Here is a 23003-nt window from a genome sequence, read left to right as displayed (position 1 = left end):
AATGAGACCACTTTGTGAACCTGTTCAACTAGGTCTAAAGCCCTTTTACATAAAATAGGAAGAGAAAGCAACAGACCATATCACTCTACCAGCTGAAACTCTGGTGTGTATAGAGTTGTATACAAATGTATAGACAGTATAGCTCTGAAATGAAGCAAGCATAGTACTCTTACCGGGTCTGAGAACCATCTGTTGGGTATGTTAGGCCTCTGTTGATCCACACAGACTACCTTCCTCATATCTTCAAAACTTGGGTCATTGGGAACCACATCATAGAATGGTGGCTTGTAATCCTCCACAATACCTTCATACATGGACAAGAATTGTGTTGGTTAGCAAAAGAATAGAGGTTTCCAGGGTGTTACTGATGGGCATCACAGGATACAATGCAGAAAAAAAAGAAAAAAGTACTGATCACCTTCCTCAAACTTCAAGATGATCCTAAAAGCTACAGATAGGTCTTGAAAAAATACGCAGAAAACAAAGCAAAGGAAGGAAGCCCTGCAGAGAACTTAGGGGCAAAAACTGTTTAGAAGAAAATATGACCACTACTTAAAGAGAAACTCTTTGATTAAATAAGGTCAAGATACCTAAAGAAGGTACATGAATCTAGTAACTTCAAACCATAAACTGAAATGAAATGCAGTCCATGAACTAAAGCTAGAGGCAAATAATCCAAAACCATCAGCAAAACACCCCTTTCTGTTATTAGGGAAAAAGTCACTGCTGTGAAATAAGCCATCCCCTTTGGAGGATGCAAATAATGTAGTATGAAATGCAGTTTCCTCCTTCATCCAGTATGTTCTAAGTGGCCTCTGTCACTCACAGCTGTCTGTTTGATGGCTCTATCATTTCCTCTTCGATCAAAGACACAGAACAAAATGTGGAGGACAGTCATCGGAAAGGAGAAGAATGACAAAAAGAACGAACTCTTCCTCACTCCCAGGCAATTACGAAAGTAGCTAATTCCTGCTCTGGCATGGTTTTCAATGCCTTGGAAATCTTTTTCCCCAGCAAAATTACATCAGTTCCTTACTCTTTGCAAAGAAAAGTAGTTCCACAAACAGAAAAATTTAAATAATTTGGAATGAGAAAATGGATTCTTTTCTTTATAGAAATAAAACCCAGGAAATCTATTACTTCTCTTCCATCATCAAAGGCCTCAACAATGCGGCTAGTGGATTCCCTGGTTTACTGCCCTCTTCCTCCTGACTTCTCTTCCTAAATACCTACCAGACCGATTATTGGCACAGACGGGAAGATAACTGTTTTGCAATCTCCTTTTCATTTGTCAAAGAAATTAACAGTAAGAAGCTATTCTAACAGATCCCATATAAATAAAAACCGTTTATGGAAAAGATTAGTCATGATAAGGAACATCTGTTAAATACTATAGTTATGTTAAACTTAATAGATTTATTTTTAAAATGGAATGTAGTCTAAATTACATTTTAAAATAATTGATATTTTAAAATCCAACTTACATTGCTTGACTGTGTTTGTAACGTGTACTAGTCAGTGGATTAACACCATTCCTGGCAAACATAAACAGTTCAGACTGGGCATAAATCACTGCTTTCAAAAGACGACTTAAGATACTTCATCTCAGAGGCCCTACCTACTACTACTCTTGTCAAGCCCCTAGGAAGCATTCAAACAATATTTTAATTATTTTCAATACACGTATTACTAGGAGACATCACAGACAATAGAGCTGAACACAGACCTGCAAGATAATTTATACCTTTATAAGGGCCACATGAATTTGTAAGAAACAGTAGGATTGTGCCTGCTTTATCATTCTTTAAAAATCTAGCGTGATAGCCATTTGGGAGTAATTTGCCTAGCCAGCTTGGGAAGGGTTATGCAACTATGAAGTTGAATTTTTATGTAAATACAAAAGTACAGTTAGATTTTTTAAACAGAATTTGGGAATACTCAACAGTAAATTTCACTATACAAAGATGAAGTTTTCTTTTGGGTTTATAGTTAATTTTAACTGCCATTTTTAATAAAAGGAATCAAGTTTAAAGAGATCATTTAATTCATTATGTCTGGGACTTAGTCACACCTCTTGTCAACCATTGACAAATGGTTGACTCTCTCCATCTAATGTTGATCATGCTTCCCCAGAATAAAATAAGTCTGGAATTAAACTCCACCATCATCTGGAACTCCCTCTGGTCAAGGAAAGCAATTATTTCAAAGTATATTACATACCAACCATGTTTGGCACATCATACTAAACACTGAGGATGATAAAAGTATAAGACATGCTCTCAGTTTCCAAGGAACTCAAGTGGAAGATGAGGACAAGCCCCTCTCTTTTTTTGCTTAGATAATGGAAATCTTGTTAAAAATAATTGTATTTTACCCCTTTATATATCTTGAAAGGCAAGAATAGATGTTCTAAGTTTTACTTGCTAGTTTCCAAATTGGCTCAAAAACCACTTTAATCCCTTAAACTGTGTGATCCAGAGGCTGTCCTTTGCACTTCAGTTCAGTTCAGTCGCTCAGTCATGTCCGACGCTTTGCGACCCCATGAATCGCAGCACGCCAGGCCTCCCTGTCCATCACCAACTCCCAGAGTTCACTCAGATTCATGTCCATTGAGTCAGTGATGTCATCCAGCCATCTCATCCTCTGTCGTCCCCTTCTCCTCCTGCCCCCAATCCCTCCCAGCATCACAGTCTTTTCCAATGAGTCTACTCTTCGCATGAGGTGGCCAAAGTACTGGAGTTTCAGCTGTAGCATCATTCCTTCCAAAGAAATCCCAGGACTGATCTCTTTTAGGATGGACTGGTTGGACTGTCTAAGGATATACAAATAAAGATGAGATGTTGGTGATGAAAATAATGGGAAAAGAAAATATGAAAAAAATACAAACTAGGAGTAGGGAGAAGAGGTGGGGGACACGCTGCTCGGGGCGTTTTAGAGAATTAAACCACACCACTTGTGTGGTGTAAGTACGAGACATAAACCTGGTGCCATGGAAACATAAACTTTCTGGGAGCCAGGACTTGAGGGAACCGAGAGATGAGCTGTCGAGAAAGACTATGGGACAAGAACACACCAAGGAGGGGGGGCACTCCAGGCCGGCGGAGCACAGGAGGGGATATGGAACAAAGACAAGGGGTTTCCAATGATCCTTCCATGTTGGAGAGGGGCAGGGACGTTCCCTTGGCTGATATGGATACACATGTGGTGGGGAGGGTGAGAGGTCAAGGTTAGGCTGTGAAGTGACTCATGTCGAGGCAGAAAGTACTTACAACTATTCCTCTTCTGCCAGAAAACAAGTGGACTTCCAGTCCTTTTACAGTAGCACCCAATAAGCAACTGCCAAATCGTGAGCCAGCGAAGAGAACAGCGTGCACTCAGCAAAAGGGACTAAAAATACAAAGTACTTCAAGTGCCAAAGGAGTGGTACAGCAACAAAGGATCCAGGAGCACAGCCGGAGAGGAGCTCCTCAAGGTGGTCAAGGAGGGACAAAGCCTGCCAGGCCTTGCTTTTTCACCCTGGGGCGGGGGGAAACTTCAAGAGCCATGGAAAGAATCAGAGAAATTATCCATAACCTCTTCCCCCACAACTTTGGACATGTGTATCTGATTTACGCAATTAGTTTTATTCCTGGACATATGTCTAAGTGATATTTTTTTCTGGGGCAAATATACCAACAATATCCCTGGCATTAATTCACTGCATGGTTCTAAGTAGAAGCCTTTATTGCCAGGCCTTAGTTCTAACACCTGTAAAGGACACGTCACAATCTCAAGAATGCCCTGGACAGGGCTTCAAACCACATCAAACACCAGAGAGGTCTTTCTGAAAATGCAAGTATCCAGAAACAGGGCCTTCCTTGTGATCCTCCATACTCAAACCATTTGGCTTTCGAAGTTTGGGGGATTTTTTCAATTGCAGAAAAGGGTTTGTAGATTTAGCTATAATCTGAACAATATGAAGGTGAGGCAAAGATGCGTGCATGGAGCTGCTGGATGGCACAGGGAGCTGAGGGCAGTGTTCTGTGGTGTCCTAGAGAGGTGGGATGGGGAGTGGGAGAGGGGCAGAGAGGATATATGTATGCATATGGCTGGCTCACTTCACGGTATAGCAGCAGCTAACACAGTGCTGTACAGCAATTATACTCCAATATCCAATAATTAAAAGAAAAAAATAATACATCCATGCAATGTTATAGTCAGGTAGATCACAGCCTTCTTTTCCTTCAGAAGAAACTGAGGACCACTCAGGGAAAATGTACTTGTCTAAGCACACTGCTAATTAATGACAAACCAGAATCCATTTCACTGTTTCTATTCTATATCTCTTCCCAACAAGCCCCAAATGGGACAGTGCGTACATCTCATCACAACAGTGGGCTCACTCTCCCCACTGCCTCACAACTTGGGTGGACACATCCGAGTGACAGGTGAGGGAAGCAGAATCCCCAGCACCTACATACATACAGAGTGCTACCATTAACAGTTAATGCCTACAGGAATTATAAAACCCTTCAGAAATCAGACCATTACAACTAAAGCCATTTTATATTGAATCAGAGTGCTTTATGGTTGGCTGCTGAGAAATCTCTACGTTAATACAGTGTTTCCTTCAGGGATGACCTGTAAGAAAACAGTTCACAGACAAAATGTTTTTTCATCTTAATTAAATAACTGTATATGCATTTTTAACATTATCTTCCATTTAATGCCATGGGATACTGGCTTTCCCACTTCTGGCAGTAACATTCATTTCCTTTTAAAAAGAAATGTTTGAAAAATTTCAAAACAATTAAGAAAATAATGGTCCAAGTGGCACTTGGATAGGAAAAAGATCATAAAGGTGGTACATGGATGAAAGAATCTTGGGAAGCACTGTTTGCAGAGACGCATTTTTTCATGGTAGGAACAAGATTCAAAACATGTATCTATTTTGCCTGGTGGTCCAGTGGCCAAGACTCTGTGCTCCCAATGCAAGGGGCCAGGGTTCAATCCCTGGTCAGAAACTAGATCTCACATGCCACAGCTAAGAGGCAGCTCAGCCAAACAAATATGTTTTAAAAAATAAATGAAAAATGTTACTTGTCTTAAAAAAAATCTACTTGTGTTACTTTGCTTAACACGCCTCACAGGAGGGATTCAAACAGTTTTCACGCCATGGCCCACATAAAACACGAGGGACAGGCAAATGGATGGCACTCTCACAGCCAAGGCGGTGACAGCCGAGGGGCTCCAGTCCCAGTCCCCCTTGACCCTGCCTCACTGCCAGAGATTTCAGAGTCACACCTGTAAGCCAACAGGGCGCACCTGCTGGGAAGCCGTCTTTCTCCCCAAGGGAGGTGCCCTTCCTGAAACAGGAGCACAATTGGAAGGACAGCTCTGTTCTCTGCTAAGTAAAGTACACGTCTGGCAGCGATGACCTCACCCCACCACCCCAACTCCAGTTCATGGGCCTGCGGAACCATGTACATCAAAGTCAAGACTAAGTGCATCATCTGAAATCTATAAAAAAGTCATTTCCGCTACTGGGATTCCCAGCAAAGAAATAGCGCCACAGCAAATGGTTCAGAGAAGGCTGCCCCGTCGAGCCATACTAAAAATACTGATTAACGTTACAGCTGTCAGAGGAGATGTCAAAGGGCCTAAGAGAGATGTGCAGCTATGTTCTGAGTTAAGCTATGACCAGACACCTTACATCTCACATACCTCAACCTAGAGGGAGATGCTCCACTAGAGATCCAAGCATTTGCTGGCTGTGGAGGCCTTACAAGAGGAATGCATCATTCACTTGATGCCAGGGCTGTTAGAAGGTTGGCATCACAGAGGTGTGCCTTGGTGGAGGGCTGCTCTGAAAGGTGTGTCGAGGAAGAGAGACTGGTAAGCAGCAAATTTCACCCAGTAAAGTTCTGCTCGCCTCTCGTTATTCTGTCGTGAGGTCAACTGACTGCCCTCCTCTGGTCTAGACCTTTAACTCAAGGCCATAAAATTCCAGGAATCAAGGAAAAAAATCCTTCCTTCCTACTCCACCTCCATATTCCTGCTCCAAACCCACACTTAAAGCCTCAGACAAACCTGAAAGAAATCACTTGAATACTTAAAAAGTTCTCTGTTTCTCCCCTTTGTTCAAGCCTTAATAGACACTGAAGTAGTGAAATAAAATCATGAAACACGCTGGATGTTAAGTTGCTGACGAAAATCGAGTCATGGTTTCTGTACACAAGCCCATTGTGCTTAGGAACTGGATGCACACATGGCTCCTTGGCAAGCCCAAGGGCTCACAGAAGTGGTTTTCCAAAGTATGTGTGCCAAACACAAGCTTATTCTAACAAGTATTTCCTAGTCCACATCCCATTAAGAGATGTAGCTTGGCCAGCAGGGTATTTTCAAGAAGATACAAATGCTTTTTGACACACTGGATTCCATCACAAAGTAAAGCCAGTCACAGGGCAACAAAAGCGTGTCTGCAGAACCCTCCTGTGGGCAGGGAAGAGGAGACACGCGAGGGGTATAACAGAGGCTCATGCTGCTGGGATAGAGGCTACAGTCAAAGGTGTGCCGAAGGAGGGACAATGAAGATCGTTTCAGTTTTTAAAGCCAAAAGCAGAAGATGACCACAGTATTAGAGCAACACAGCTCTGTTGTTTCTACATACAGGGTTCTAAACACTGAAAGCTGAGGCTTCAGAGAAAGGACTGCTGATCCCAAGAAGGGACGGCTGCAGGATGCCTGGCTGGGGCTACTAGAGGTATTTTGATCCCCATTTTAGCCCCAAAGCTAAATGGCACAAGTGAAGAGCTGTGATGCACCCACTTACCTGTGGTGTCCACATGTCACATTCTGTCTCCATGTCACACTGAATCCAGGTAACGAGAAAGTAGTGTGTCGGCATAACTGTATATTAAAGGAAGAAAGGAAGAGTACTGCCCGAGAAGTAGCAAAACTCCAGAAAGAAAGGCCACGCCCTAGCTACAAGACTGAAAGGAGAAAGGGACCCTTCTTCGGCTTGGAAAAGAGAGCAAGTTTCACTTATCAGAACACAAACCAAGAAATCCTGCTTACACAGGCTCTATCAGCATCCTAGGGACAGTCTTTATTTCCTGGCCTGATTAAGACTGATAGAATATGTTCCAGTTTTACCTGGGATCTCAAGAGTACAGTCGCTGACTACAGCACAGCATCACCTGGGGCCCTGTTAGAAAACAAAATCCTGGGTCCAGCCCCAGACCTATTAATCAGAGACTCGGCTGGGTGGGCGGGGGAAGGGCGTTCAGTAGTCTGTGTTTCTAGGTGATCCTACTGCACACTTTGCAGCTTAAGCACTAGTGATCCAAGCAAAACCCTGCCTTAGATCCACATAGAAAGTTCACCCAGAAATGGTGAGAAAATGGTTTTCCTTCTGACCAATTCCAAATTCAGTATCAAACTAAACACAAACAGTAAATTCCAAAAGATACTACTGAGATAATTTCAGATGCGAAAATGGACTGAACTCTCATTTCCTGTACAGACACAGCATGAAGTTTATTATTAGTAGCAAAGAAATGTAAAGTTCCCATGAAAATATAAAATGCAACATTTTTATACTCATGGTTCACTTGAGGATCGTATTGCTCCAAGAGAACTATCTGGTCATCAATTTTTACAATAGACTCAGGAACTCAAAGGACACATAATGATAATGACCTTCCTACGATAAGATATTCATATATTTAAATGAGGTACATTTAATATGCAATAATTTCAAAAATATATATCCTTTTAATGTCAGTTCTTAAAGCTAGTAAGAAAGTGAAATAGGTACATCACACCCTGGGGTGAGCGGGATATTGTAAATTAGAACAACTCTTATGGAAAGCAATTTGGCAATATGTGTCAAGCCATAAAAACATCCATATTCTTTGACCTAATAGGTCTACTTTGTTTCAAATTAAGAATAATTCCCTAAATGAAAAAGTTATATGAACAAAGACATCTACTATTGGCCCACATGGAGGAGACAGGATATCTAACAATATGGAAACAGTTAAATTCATGAACTGACCATTAATATGACCAAAAATGAAAACAGATTAACACTAAAAAACCACAAATGAAGAAGATACAAATTATATCTAAGAATTATAGAATTACAACTAAGTAAAATATATAATATATACATGCTTGCACAAAGAAGGCGGCAAAAGAAACACGAACATTGGAAGGCAAAGGCAAATCCTACTCATTTTTCTGTTTGGGGATAATACTACTACTCAATATGAATAGATTATCTGCAAGCAGCCTTGAACACTCGCAAGTTTGAGTTTGGATAAACTAATTTCTGTCTTTGTGCATGTACATATTCATGGGAGAAGGGAAACTCGAGAAAAGAGGAAAATACCAAATTAGTCATTGTCAAGGGACAGTGGCTGATTTAAAATGAGACTTACCGCCCCCTAAAAATCAAACCACAGAACAGGAGCTCAACCCACAAAATTTTAGGAAACAGAGAACAATCTAAACCATGATGTAAGTAGGAGATCAGTAAATCAGAAAACATCCAAAATAGTCTCTCTCCCTCTACCCTTCACGATTTTCAGAAATGTTAGAAGATAGACTGAGAAAACTATTTGTTGAGCTACATTTTAAACCAATGACTCTAATTTCCAACTGACTCCTATTAATCACAGCTGATCTTCAAAAGCCATTTGGGTTTAAGCCTGTGACACAGGGAACGAATTTGCAACACGAGTTCTTACAAAGCCCAAGTCCCGAGTTTCTGCCAAGTTCGGCTTTCATCCACAGGCTGGCCTGGCACAGCTCCAGCACCCACAGCTGGATTGCTACCATCCTGGCCTTGGAACATTAACTTCCTCTTCATCTGGGGCAAGTTTCCCATCACACGGTTTATTATGACACCAATCCTTTTCTAACGTGTTTAAGATAAACTAATTATAATTTGATTTTCAGTTCTAAGCCGCTCAAGAATTATTAGGGAGGGGCATGGGAGAAATGAAGTTGCTGTGCAATTTCAGGCAAAGTTCAGACAGAACTTTATAAATCAGCAAAACACTCACTCTGTTGCAAACAATTCTCAAGGCGCTTGAATGGCACAAAACGCAAGTCAGTAGCTCCCAGCAATTGAGAAACAATTACCAAGAAAATGTTCATGACTCCATCCAAAAAAAAAAAAAAAAAACTTTAAAAGAACTGTCAGGTTACAATATTTGTGTGTTTATGTTTAATGTGAAACAAGGGCTTTGATACCCTTAGAGAGTTTGTTAAACTCTGCTTGGGGGTGGGGCGGAGGAGGGAACGCTACCCCAAAGGCTTGCCAATTTAAATTATTACACACTAAACCTATGTTACCCCAATTCCACTTCTCTCACAGAACCTCCTATTCTCTGGCTGTGTTATTCTCAAAACTTGTGGTTGCCCCAAGAATTCCAATCATTGTAAGAAAGTATCAGTGGAAGGTGAGATGGAGCTTGTGTTAGCGACTCCACGCATTCTCTAACACTTTAAATCTAGGATCCTAGTGGGTTCCAGGAAGGCAGAGCATCTCCTGAAAATGAGTATCAGTTTAAACATATAGCATTTTCTTCTGCTTTCCAAGAACAATTTCCAGATGTGTCCTCTGTGAAGTAAGACTTCCATTTGTGAAGGTGTGAAGAGGTCAATTTAGTGGATTTGAGAGATGCTGCTCTGATACCACTTTGTGGGTAGATGAGACACATGTTGTACTTGACTGAGAATAGGTATTGCCTCCAGAATGCAGTAAACCTAAAGTTCAACAGTGCATTTTTGGTGTGTTTGGCTGATAAGAAAGATGGAGGTGAAAGGTTATGGTAGGGAATATAGGTTAAGAATTATCGACAAATATGTGCTTCCCTAGCAGATAAGGCAACACCACCATTTCATGAAACTTCCTTATACGAGGACCAGGATGAGCCTCCTATTCAGAGCTTCCTGAATGTAAACTTCACTTACTCAGCAAGTACAGCCTGCTTCTTACAAAGGAGTGAATTCCTAGTGTGCAATCTGTGTCTCTTCTCAATAATCCAAACTTGAGAAGGAAACGTATCTAAAATAGCAAGATTCACCCTTAGATTTACTTGAGCATTCTCCTCATGATAAACGTCACTTGGGAAAACAGCAGAGGAGGAGGAAGGATGGGAGAAAGAGAGAATTATGAGGATGGAGGAAAGAAGGAAAGTACGGACTGAAGGAAAAATACCAACAATCAAGGAATACAAAGTCTTTTGCAGAAATACTTTATCTACCACCATCTCCTTTTATGCAGTTAAAACAGACTGCCCTTATGCACCTTGCACTGACCAGCCATAAATCAAATATAAATGCTGACAGCTTCACAGATATGATTCATGGAACAATGTGGACTTAACTATTCCTCTGCCCTTTTAAAGGTAGCAGGATCAAGAGGACTCAGACAAGGACAACATTATATGAGATCAGTTACCTACCGTTGCTCACCATCCGCCTGGCCACCTCCCACAAGACAAGTCCAAAGGCCCAAATGTCGACTCTCTTGTAAGAATCGAAACAATCCACCTGGATAGTTTCATCGAGAACTTCGGGGGCCATGTAGCGTTTGGTGCCCACACGGGGGTTGTTCCCCACATCGAGCTGATTGGTGCTCTGGGAATGCATGACTGCCAGGCCTAAAAGGAAGGAGACAAGTGTCAACCCTTTCTCACAGAGGGTTGCTGAAGGTTTCCAACCCAACCCGGTCAACGGCGCCCTCTTGTGGCATCCAAGGTAACTGCCACATTTCCCACCCCCCACCACCCCTAGTCATCCCTGGAGTGCTGTTGTGATGACTTGGGTTGAGAGCAGGAAATAGGGCTGATGCCAGAAACATCCTGGGTGTATTAAATTAATATAGGAACCTCAAAGACAAAAAGGTTTGAGTAAATAATACACCAAACCAATATGAAGCCGGTGTTCAAAATCCACAAGAAAACAGACTCACTTGTTAAATGGGAGCCTCAAAAGAAGCTCTCAGCTCCAGCACAGCTCCCACTGGTCTCCAAACAAACTTCAAACCATTTGAAGAAGGGACTTTGAGGTAACTTATCACTACATAAAGAGGCGACTGCTCCGGGCCCTGCTCTGTCCCTAAAAAAGGACCACTCATCTGAACAGTTGTTCTTGTTCAGTCGCTCATTCATGTCGACTCTTTACGACCCCATGGACTGTACCTTGCCAGGATCCTCTGCCCATGGGATTCTCCAGGCAAGAGTACTGGAGTGGGTTGCCATTTCCTTCTCCAGGGGATCTTCCCAACCCAGGGATCGAACCCACGTCTCCTGAATTGACGGGTGGGTTCTTTACTACTGAGCCACCTGGAAAGCTCTATCTGAACAGTAACCTGGGCCAAACCCACAGGCTTTTTTCTCAACAGCCACATGTACAGAGAACAATAAGCTGACCCCAGATTCAAAGCACAGCTCTCATGTTAAATGGTTTTGAAGCACTTTCTTAAGCCATGACTCATTTCATAATTCACCAGCCAACTAAAGAGACCCACATTCCTCACAGACCAAGGGACAGATACATGCTTGGTTTATTTGAGAATGGAATTTTTGATGCATAGGCAGACCAACTGAAGATGATCTTTTCTCTGACACTGAGAATAATGAAAATTGCCAGAGTGGAGTTAGCAGGCTGTGTAAACCTTTGTATCCCCGTGGGGATCCCTCAGGTCATCTGTGGAGGATGCTTCTCCCCCCAGTCCGTGGCTCTGAATGGGTGGGATGACGACTCCATATAAAGCCGGGAGATAGCATGCATGTCATCTCAGCCTTAATAATTACCAGAGACACCAGCAACTGGTTCCTCTTTCCCTTAATTTTATAATCAATCCTAAGATTCCATAGCTACTATGAACATTTCCCAAATCATATATGCCCCTCCACCATTTCCAGAACCAAACAGTGAAGATAACAGAATACAAAACAAGTGCAGTTTAAATAGGCATGGAGATGCTAGCTGTGGTGGTTTAAAAACATACCCATGAGTGTTTTGAAACTTCTCCCTTAAAGAGGGGAAACTCAATTCCTTATGCCTTCAGCATGGGCTGGACCATCAAAGACAACATGGCAGAAAAGTGTGTGTTATTTTCAAGATTAGGACATAGAAGGCATATGTTTCCCTGTTTGCTCTCTGGGGTCATTCATAGTGTTGGAGGACACTCCAGCAGCCCAGTGAACAGGACCATATGATAAGGAGTCGAGCATGTCATGTGAGTGAGCCATCCTGGAGGTTCCTCCAGCCCCAAGCAAGCCTTCAGATGCCTGCAGTCCTGACTGACGGCATGACTGTTACCCCTCTAAGACCCTGAGCCAGAACCACAGACTTGAGTTGAGCTTGACTGTTACCCCTCTAAGATCATGAGCTAGAAATATAGACCCTAGTTGTTCAGCTTGACTGTTACCCCTCTAAGATCAGGAGCCAGAACCATAGACTTGAGTTGTTCTGAGACTGCTGACTTGACTGGGTAAGATAATAAATTTGTGTTCTTCTAAGCTGCTAAGTTTTAGAGGTAATTTGTTTTCCAATAATCAGTAATTACACTAACTAAAGAGACAAACCAACCAAATGAAATGTGCCTCAATTCCTATTTCAAAAAACCTGGAAAAACTTGAAAATGGATACAGTAAATGATATTAAAGAATAATCAGTAACTTTTAGGTGTGATAAAGTACGATTATGCAAGAGAAGTATTTCTAAGGGGTTCATTTTGAAGCATTTAGGAGTAAAGAATTGTGATGTCTACAGTTTATCTTCTAATGAATTTGCAAATATATATATTCAGCCACATATATTTGGCAAAATTTTAATAACTGTTGAATCTAGGTGTTGTGGATATGAATGATCATCAAACTATTTTTTCAGTCTTTATGTTTGAATTTTTTTATAATCAAAAGTTAGGAAAATACTGGTATTTTTGCTAAAATACTGGTAGTTTTGCAATATTAATAACAACATAATTGTGACTTAATTTCTAGGTATAAAGTAAAAAGCTAATATAAATTGTGGTCGCATAGGAACTATCTCCTGTACTACTGATCTACTTCCCTGAACACCCCTTAAAATACAAAGTTGTGTTTGACACCATGAATCCAAGTGGAGGGCTGTAGGCCAAAATAAATGTAATTAAATAATCAGTTGACTTTGCTGCAAATCTCTCCCAAGTCCCATAAACCAAAACCAACAGCTGCCTCAGTCTGCCCATCTTCCCTTGGCCTCTGGACTATAACAGTATCTACCATTTAAATGATTATTTGCAAAGCATTTATAAAATTTCTGAATCTTACACAAGAATCGTGTGAGGTATAACTGACTTTCAGTAACATAAATTAATACATGAACACACTATTATAAAAGTTTCCAACAACAGAGAAGTACAGGCACAGCATCAAACACTGAAATCCCCCTTGCTAAGCTCCCCCACTCTTGCACGGAGTATAAGCAGGTCAGCAGTTAGGGCAGGTAAACAGAGGAAAGGACCTGCACAAAAACACTGGGTCAATAACTGGGAAACGCAAATCACCTTAGCTTCATAACTCCTGGCATAGTCGTAACAGTCTTCTGCACCACAGCTTGCCACAACAAGAATGTTAGTGGCATGCCTTCTCACACTTGGAAAACACTGTAAAATAATTTCTCAACACGAACACAAGGACTTTAAAGGGATTCAAGATAAATAAAATTTTCTGATATGTCAAATATTGTGTTTAATAACAAACAATTTTAACATTTATATAATTAGAGCTCATACTGCCTAAACCTTTATTAGCGTCCCTAAAAGACCTACAATGATATGAAAATAAGATAAACATTTTTAATCCAAGTAGAGTGGGCATCCCCAGTAGTTCACTGCAATGAAGACCCAATATTAAATTCAGTTATCATTAGCCTATCATTCAGCCAATATTCTAGGGGTCTAGGCTAAGTAGGTTTTATATAGAATGCCACTGTAAATGAAAATAACCTTATTTATAATGCAATTAAAGCTACGTTAAGAATCACTCTACCACCTAAGAATGAGATATCTCAGCAGAGCAAATGGTAAATCGGTTTGGGGATTTCCCCCCGCCTCTTTGATTTATATAATTTTGCGTTGGTTATAGAAGAACAACTTTAGATACCATTTTAAAGATAAACTCATTCCATATTATTTAACGGTGTACCTACTTTCTGTAAAGGCTTGTGAAATCAGAAAGCACCAGTAGTGGTTGCCTCTCAGGTTGGGTTGGGGCAGGAACGAACTGAACCAGCCCAAAATGACTTTCTAAGGTAATAGGAAGGTCTGTATCTTAACAGGGATTTGGACGTTACAGCATCTGTCAAAACTCTGAAGAGTTAAGATCTGTGCAATTAATGTGAAGTATAAATTTTACCTGAAAAGAAAAAAGTAAACAAAAACTTCCAGTGATGATACAGTGTTGTGTATGCTGAAGCCACTGGAAAGAAGGGCTCTTTTGTCTGTAGTTTACTCTGAAATGTACAAAGACTGAGGTGTACTGATAAATAGGAGGCTGGATAAGTGATAACAGTAAAATGTTCATGGGAGAATCTAGGTGGTAAATATACAGGTGTTCACCATGAAGCCATTTCAATTTGCATTCCTGAAATTTTTCTTAACAGTGTTAGGAGAGAAAAAGATGCAACCCAGCTAAAAGGGAACATGACAAAAGTTAAAAAACAGTAAATTAAAAAATACTTTAAAAAATTTACCCAAATCTGCTATGCAACACTGTCCATTCTTCTTAACCAGGATGTTTTTGCTTTTTAAATCTCGGTGAGCAATGGCTGGTTTCCCTTGGGTCCCAAAGATCTCTATGTGCAAATGTGCGAGACCACTAGCTATAGACAGAACTATTCTCAGGCAGCTCACTGTATCCAGAGTAGTAAGCTGAAGGTAGTCGTACAGCGATCCCATTTCATGATAATGTGTGATTAACCACAGCTGTGTACTGGAGTGTCTTGATGTCATGTCTGAAGCAATGAAACCTGGAGACAAAAATTAACAGACAAGTGAGAATTCCACATTACAGCTTTAGTACACAGAAACAGTGACCCATATAGTAGAGAGCACCCATGACAAAAATAATTAAACTCATCAACTACCATGAAAGAAGGTTTACAGAGGCATCAGCAGAGAAACAGAATGTACTTAATGCATTCGAAAGGCACTGCTAATGAATAGGAAATTTTCATATTCACTTCCATTGTAAATAATCCTTAAATTTTTTTTTTACCTTTTAAAAATATTTTACATTGCATTAAGATTCAGATAGGAATAATGTCTTTGTTCTTAACCACAGTAATAGTGTCAAACCCTTCATCATGCTGGCATTCCAAGCACAGATCATTCATCGTCCACCCAGAGAACACAAAACCTAGAACCTAGACACCTGTGTTCCAGTCTCGATCTGCCTGTGATCTGCTGTGTAATATTCGACAACTCATTTAGGCTCTTTGGATTGTCTCTGTTGTAAAATCAAGGGGTGAGTTTATATTAAATAGCTGATTGATTCATTAAATTTAAAAAGGAATCTATCAAATATAACAAGCATCCTCTTCGTCAGTCACACAGGGCAATCAAGATGATGGTTATTTGTAGGCTAGAAAACACAGATTTGAAAAGGAAAATTTACAGTATAATGTGAAAACAGCCTTACTGTATACTAATATGTGCAAAGGACAACAGGGGCCCAGAGCAGGGAATCATAATAACTCAGACTAGATGTTACAGGAGGCTTCCATCAAGAAGTGACTACTGAAGTGGTCTCAAAAAGAAGTGAGAGACTCATCCTGTGATAAACCATACAAGAAAAGAATATGACAATTTATATGTATAACCGAGCCACTGTGTGTAAAGCAGAAATTAATATGACACTGTAAGTCAACTATACTTCAATAAAATGTTAAAGAAATGAGATAGTGAAAGATGTAGATACAGAGGAAAGAAGAAACTTTTCTAGACATTCTGAGGGAACTTTTCAGCACACTGAAGGAACTTGAAGTCAGAGGCGCTTCTTAACCTGTGAAATAGTGTACCTGTCTTTTCTGCTACAGAGATGCTTTCCTAACATAGATCTATGCCTTATGAACACACTTGATGGAGAGTGAAATTTAGAACTTAGAAATATAAGGGGATTAAAAAAAAAGACAGATATAACATTATAGATCTATGCCTTATGAACACACTTGATGGAGAGTGAAATTTAGAACTTAGAAATATAAGGGGATTTTTTTTTTAAAAAAAAGAAAAAAAATAAAAATAAAAAAAGATAAGACTTGAAGAATTAAATGACTTGAGAAAGAATGAAAGAAAAGGAAAACACTTAAAATGCTTTACTTTAGATGAAGTACTTTATATAAAATTGGGAACACTTTGAGAAATTTTGATTTTTATAATATTTTCACAAATTGGGATTTTTCTCAATAGACCAGTTGGATAAATAACATTATACTCATTTTACAAATAATTGAGTTGCTGCTGGGAGGTGCCAAGGATCACACAGCTATTAAGTTGCTAACTCCAAATTTGATGCTAGCTGCCCTGATGCACCATACCTTGCATAAGAAAGTGCTGGGAACAGAGAAAAGTACCTAATTTGATCATCATCAACAGAAGCTGTTACTAATTAGTGAGAACTAGCAGTGTGCCAGAGACAGGTTTAAACACCTCACGTACAATCCTCCAACAACCAACCACATGAACGGGATGGATTACATCACTAACATTAAAGTCACTGACACTAAGGTCAGTGATGTTACTGACATTAAGGCCAGTGACGTTAAGGTCATTGACATCAACGTCAGTAAGCCAGCCAGCAGTCTGGCTCTAGAACCCATTCTCTTCCCTACCAATTCATCCTGGCTTCAGACAGGCTGGCTTCTACTCAGAGAAAGACAATCCTGACATCTGTACCCATGGGGCATCTGTGAAGTGAACTGAGTAACACTTTGCACCTTGGATCTTCGTCTCTCTCCCGCTTCCTCTAAGGTGGGCCCCACAGCCAGCCTCAGTCTCTCACTCTTCAGTTCTCCAGCCTTTGTGTCCCCATAGCTGATGCTCTTGGAACCCTTAGCTGACCACAACGTAAATCAAACTGTGCACTTAGATGTAGAAAAGATTTCTGCTACAACAAGGTCCTATTATATAGCTGCGCTGGTGCTTAGTCGTCCAGTTGTGTCTGAGTCTTTGTGACTCCATGGACTGTAGCCTACCAGGCTCCTTGATCCATGGGATTCGCCAGGCAAGAATACTGGAGTGGGTTGCCATTTCCTCCTTCAGGGGATCTTCCTGACTCTGGGATCTAACCAGCATCTAACTGTGTCTCTTGCATTGCTGGCAGATTCTTTACCCACTGAGCCATCAGGGAATACACTATCATATAGCACACGGAACTATATTCAATATCCTGAGATTAAACCATAACAGAAAAAGAACACATAAAATAATGTGTGTGTGTGTGTGTGTGTGTATAAATAGATCACTTTGCTGTATAGCAGAAATTAATGCAACATTGTAAATCAACTATACTTCAATTTTTAAATGTTTCTGCTTAATCATTTTATACCACATGATATCCATCTTTAATGACTTTCTCAAAAATGAGTATCCCAAACTATAGAAGCATCACTCAAAAGAAATTAAATCACTGTGATAAATTTGTGTAGTCTTTATTGATTCCTCTGGCCAAGGGAGAACAGCATCTGATTGATTGAGTGATTAATTAAATAAATAAGTAAATAAGATTCATTCTCTCACCTTCTCTAAGTCCCCAGGTTCTCAGAAAGGGATTTTTCCTGGCCCTTAATTATGCTTTAGACCTTCAAGAAAACTGACTTTCAAATAAGTAGGATTTTTAAAAGCTGTTTACCACTCAAGTGTGAATTTGTAACTACATTTGCTTCAACATGCTAGAGCAATTTTATGGGGCATTTGCAGTTTGAGTCAAAGCCCTCTACTGTTAGTGGAGACTGAACAGGTGCCCATAAGTTGGAAGTCTGGCCCGACCATTTGATGTGTTCATAACACAGAGAGAAAGTGATTAGGGCAAAAGCCTCTTTCAGAACAGCCAAAGTCATCTTCCCAGGCTCAAGAAAATAAAACCCAACTCTTAAGTGAGGTAAGCAGTACCCTTGTGAGCCTCTTGAGTGGCAGCTCTTGTGGGAACCAGGCGCCAGGCAGCTCTGACCGTGGAGGAGTGAGGTCAGCATGCCGTGGAGCATAGGGTTTGAGAGTGTTAGGCTCCAGGACAGCACTACTAGGCATTCACATGGCTCACCATCCTGAGCTGGGTGAGCCCACCTGTCACATAAAATCACCGTCTTGGGGGCTGGGAGAGAGGCTCAACAGGGAGGGGACATATGTCTACTTATGGCTGATTGACACTGTTGTACAGAAGAGACCAATACAACATCGTAAAGCAATTATTCTCCAATTAAAAATTCAAAAGAAAAAATTTTTAAAGATTATATTAAATATAAAGAAAATCACCACCTTGGTTTCCCTGTTTCTAAGATATGAATAGCACCGTCCTATACTTAAAAGGGTTACTGTGAGAATAAAAGAATTAGTACAGGTAAAATGCTTTGTAAGATGCCTACCACACAGTAAGTGTTCAAGTACAATTGGTTACTCATAGTTCAAAATAGCTCCGGGTTCAATTACAACCCCAAATTTTGTAATTTAGCATCTTTTAGGTAGTTTCCTTCCAGTTGGTCTAGAAAAGTTCTGACATTAAATGGTGAATCAGTACCTTTTAAGAGTATGAGATACTTCTACAGATGGAGAGTGTAATGGCCGCACAATATGAATGTACTTACATCTCACTTACATGATTAAAATAGTCAACTTAATGGATACTGTACCGTAATTTTCTTAGTGCTATAATCTCTTTTAAAAATTTATTTTCTTGAAGGATAGTTGATGTACAGTGTCATGTTAATTTCTGCTGTATGGCACAGTGATTCAGTTATATGCATATACACATTCTTTTTCATATTCTTCCCCATTACTGTTTATCACAGGATATTGAATATAGTTCCCTATGCTGTACAGTAGGACCTTGATGTTTACCCATTCCATATTTAAGTTTGCATCTGCTAGTCCCAAACTCCCAATACTTCCCTCCACCATCCTCCACTCCCCGCTGCCACAAGTCTGTTCTCTACATCTGTGAGTCTGTTTGTGTTTTAGAGATAAATTCATGTCATATTTTAGATTTAACATGTAAGTGATATCATGTGTACCATAATTTTTTAAAAAAGAATGTAAGATGACAGGAATTCCCTGGTGATCCAGTGGTTTATTAGGACACAGTGTTTTCACTACCAGACAGGGTTCAATCCCTGGACGGTGAACATCCCAGAGGCTGTGTAGCTTGGCCAAAAAAAAAGTTTTGGACTGAATTTCTTACATTAACTCAATCTCCCTGGTTTTAGTGATGAGGAAAAGGATGCTCAGAAACATACAACTCTGGCCCAGAGTCACACGGTGGGCCTCTAATTATGTGAGTAGAAACCAGCTTCCCAAACTCCCAGACACTGTTCCAAACACCATAACACAGCCTCCCATCATTCACTTACCTGCTGACTTCTACACCAGACAAAGCAGAAGAAAGAGGTGATTGCTTTAGGGAGATAAACAGTGAGGGCCCAGAACTGTGTGTGTATGTGTGTGTACAATTATGTATTTCTTGGGGGCTAGAGTTGGCAGTACTCAGGGGTGGGGGAAATCATGATCTCATATTCAAAACAATATGCTCTTCTGATAGAAAAGAAAATGATCACAGAAAACCTCCAAGCCTCTACATCCAAAAAGCTGCTAAAGAAGAAGTTCAGCTGAAAAAGTTGGTACATTTTCTATGTGCCTTCTCAACTAAAGGGACTGACTACACAGTAAAATTAATCCATGTAGCTGTAATTATGACGAGGGTACCAGAACTCATTAATTCAGAATTTCCGAGGATCATTGGGTAACAAGAAGTAGACGATGTTTTGCCTTCTGTGATCACACTGAGGGAACCTAACTTCTTTCCCATGAATTGTATTGCAAAGGTGGCTTTCAAATTCCCAGAGTGATTAAATCCAATTTAATCAATATTTACTGAGCACCTACCACGTGCAGGGAACTGTCCCTGGGACTGGGTGTTAAAACAAAAACCTTATCAGTTACAACCAGGAAAACAGGAGTATCTACCCTTCTACAGTCAAGGTGAGGATTAATGAGAAAATGGACATGACATGCAGCAGTGCTTACTGCACGGTAACTAATCGTTACTGTTGTTACACACACACAAACTACGATATAAGGCAGTGTATGATAAGGGTTATCTAGTGGAGGTACAAAGTACAGGAGGGCAGAAGAGTACAGGTAAGCTCCCTTGGGAGAGTCTGGAAGGAACTGAGAAGTTTCGACGCAAGAAGGGGTGGCTGGAGCAGGGGTATGGGGATAGTGGGTGAGCAGCAGCCACACGACAAATGCATGGATGATACCTAGGAATAGCAAACACCGGAAGTGGCTGCGTGTGGGCACGTGTATAGAGGAAGCAGCAGGGACCCCTTGAGACCTCAGAACGGAGCACCTGGAATGCCGGGCTCAGACGTCACAGATGTTGCAAGCAGTATGAGAGTCAAAGACATCTTGAGCAGAAGCATCTCAGCTTCCCAGTGGAAGATAACTTAGTATCACAAGATGGACTGGAAAGGCAAGACCAACAGCAGCAGCACAAGCGAGGAGAACTAGGTGAGGCCCGGGGCCCAGCGGGGAGGGGAAGAGGAGAAAAGGACACCAGAAACAGACGGTTCTGAGACGAAACACACCATCAAACTGGTAAGAGTCAAGCATCGAACAACTTTCACACCATGATTTGCAGACAACTTGACTCAGTTCCAGAAAAACATCTATTTCTGCTTTATTGACTATGCCAAAGCCTTTGCCTGTGTGGATCACAATAAGCTGTGGAAAATTCTGAAAGAGATGGGAATACCAGACCACCTGACCTGCCTCTTGAGAAATCTGTATGCAGGTCAGGAAGCAACAGTTAGAACTGGACATGGAACAACAGACTGGTTCCAAATAGGAAAAGGAGTACATCAAGGCTGTATACTGTCACCCTGCTTATTTAACTTCTATGCAGAGTACATCATGAGAAACGCTGGACTGGAAGAAGCACAAGCTGGAATCAAGATTTCCGGGAGAAATACCAATAACCTCAGATAGGCGGATGACACCACCCTCATGGCAGAAAGTGAAGAGGAACTAAAAAGCCTCTTGATGAAAGTGAAAGAGGAAAGCAAAAAAGTTGGCTTAAAGCTCAACATTCAGAAAACGAAGATCATGGCATTCAGTCCCATCACTTCATGGGAAATAGATGGGGAAACAGTGGAAACAGTATCAGGCTTTATTTTTTGGGGCTCCAAAATCACTGCAGATGGTGACTGCAGCCATGAAATTAAAAGACGCTTACTCCTTGGAAGGAAAGTTATGACCAACCTAGATAGCATATTCAAAAGCAGAGACAGTACTTGGCCGACTAAGGTCTGTCTAGTCAAGGCTATGGTTTTTCCTGTGGTCATGTATGGATGTGAGAGTTGGACTGTGAAGAAGGCTGAGCGCCGAAGAATTGATGCTTTTGAACTGTGGTGTTGGAGAAGACTCTTGAGAGTCCCTTGGACTGCAAGGAGATCCAACCAGTCCATTCAGAAGGAGATCAGCCCTGGGATTTCTTTGGAAGGAATGATGCTAAAGCTGAAGCTCCAGTACTTTGGCCATCTCATGCGAAGAGTTGACCCATTGGAAAAGACTGTGATGCTGGGAGGGATTGGGGGCAGGAGGAGAAGGGGATGACCGAGGATGAGATGGCTGGATGGCATCACAGAGTCGATGAACGTGAGTCTGCGTGAACTCCGGGAGTTGGTGATGGACAGGGAGGCCTGGCGTGCTGCGATTCATGGGGTCGCAAAGAGTCGGACACGCCTGAGCGACTGGACTGGACTGGACTGACTCGGGCTTCATTATCACACTGGCAAACATTACACTGGCAGTGCTGGAACAGAAGTGCATTCTGGCAGCGGCCTTGCTATAAGCCACACCCAACCCAACAGCCATGAAGTAGCCCATACTATCCTATAATAAAGAGTCAGATTCTATAGATACTTTACATCCACTATTAAAGAAGCACTCCAGGCAGCACTCCTCGCACAGGTATTAGTATAAACACATTTAGAGAAACTCCTCAAAAAGAAGTCGACGGACTCAAGAAATATTCTAACCCTTTATACTTCCATAGCAGTATTTCAATCAGCTCTCCACATATTTCACAAATGTTTCCAAGCTTTAGTTTCCAAATTAAAATGTATGCTAAATCCCTCTCTAAATCTGGGCTTTAAAAAGCAATGCCTTGTTTGAAGGAATGTGCATTTAATTATGATGTCCCTGGGAGCTATGAATCTCTAGGAAATCGTCCAAAGATCTTTCTTAGCTTGATTCAAGTAATAAATATTCAAAAAGGGTGGGGTAAGCAGAACTACGGAGGAAGCCTTGAAGTGAACAATATGGGGCAAATTTTTGTTATTTAAATAACAACCTGCAGAGGAAGACTTAGCAATAACAATTTCCTTTTCATCATCCAGAGAATCTTCAAACTTAGCTTCTCTGCAGATTTAAACAAGAGATTGGTGTGAAAGGAAAATTCAACAGTGTATATAAATGCTGACGGTCCCTATGTCACCATTCAGGAGAGACTTGCACATTCACACACACCCAATCAGAGAGGGCAAAGGCAGGCAGTTATTTCTTTCTAGAAAAAAATTGATGAGGGAATTGTGTACTTACCTAAGATATTTTCATGCCTCAGCATCACAGTGTTGTACAATTCTGTTTCCCTAAACCACGACTTCTCATCCCGGGAGGAAAAGATCTTCACAGCGACGTTCTCCCCTTGCCAGCTGCCCCTCCACACCTCGCCATACCTGCCCTTCCC

At 41.0% G+C, this 23003-nt stretch overlaps 1 protein-coding gene across 3 annotated transcripts in view; it reads right to left on the bottom strand.

The window, feature by feature from the left end:
* Positions 1 to 23003, bottom strand: part of ACVR1 (activin A receptor type 1) — a 139173-nt gene that overhangs the window by 1776 nt on the left and 114394 nt on the right. For all 3 annotated transcript variants that reach the window (XM_069577497.1, XM_069577498.1, XM_069577496.1), the window contains 4 exons: positions 22856 to 23002; positions 14737 to 15012; positions 10458 to 10655; positions 174 to 304 (listed from right to left, as the gene is read on the bottom strand). In XM_069577497.1, coding sequence (XP_069433598.1) covers positions 174 to 304; positions 10458 to 10655; positions 14737 to 15012; positions 22856 to 23002 — 752 coding nt within the window. The remainder of the gene's footprint in view (positions 1 to 173; positions 305 to 10457; positions 10656 to 14736; positions 15013 to 22855; position 23003) is intronic.

This window comes from Ovis canadensis, chromosome 2, assembly GCF_042477335.2.
Source record: "Ovis canadensis isolate MfBH-ARS-UI-01 breed Bighorn chromosome 2, ARS-UI_OviCan_v2, whole genome shotgun sequence".
NCBI lineage: Eukaryota > Metazoa > Chordata > Mammalia > Artiodactyla > Bovidae > Ovis > Ovis canadensis.
Note: the sequence above shows the minus strand (reverse complement) of the source record. Positions and strands in the feature narration are given on the sequence as shown.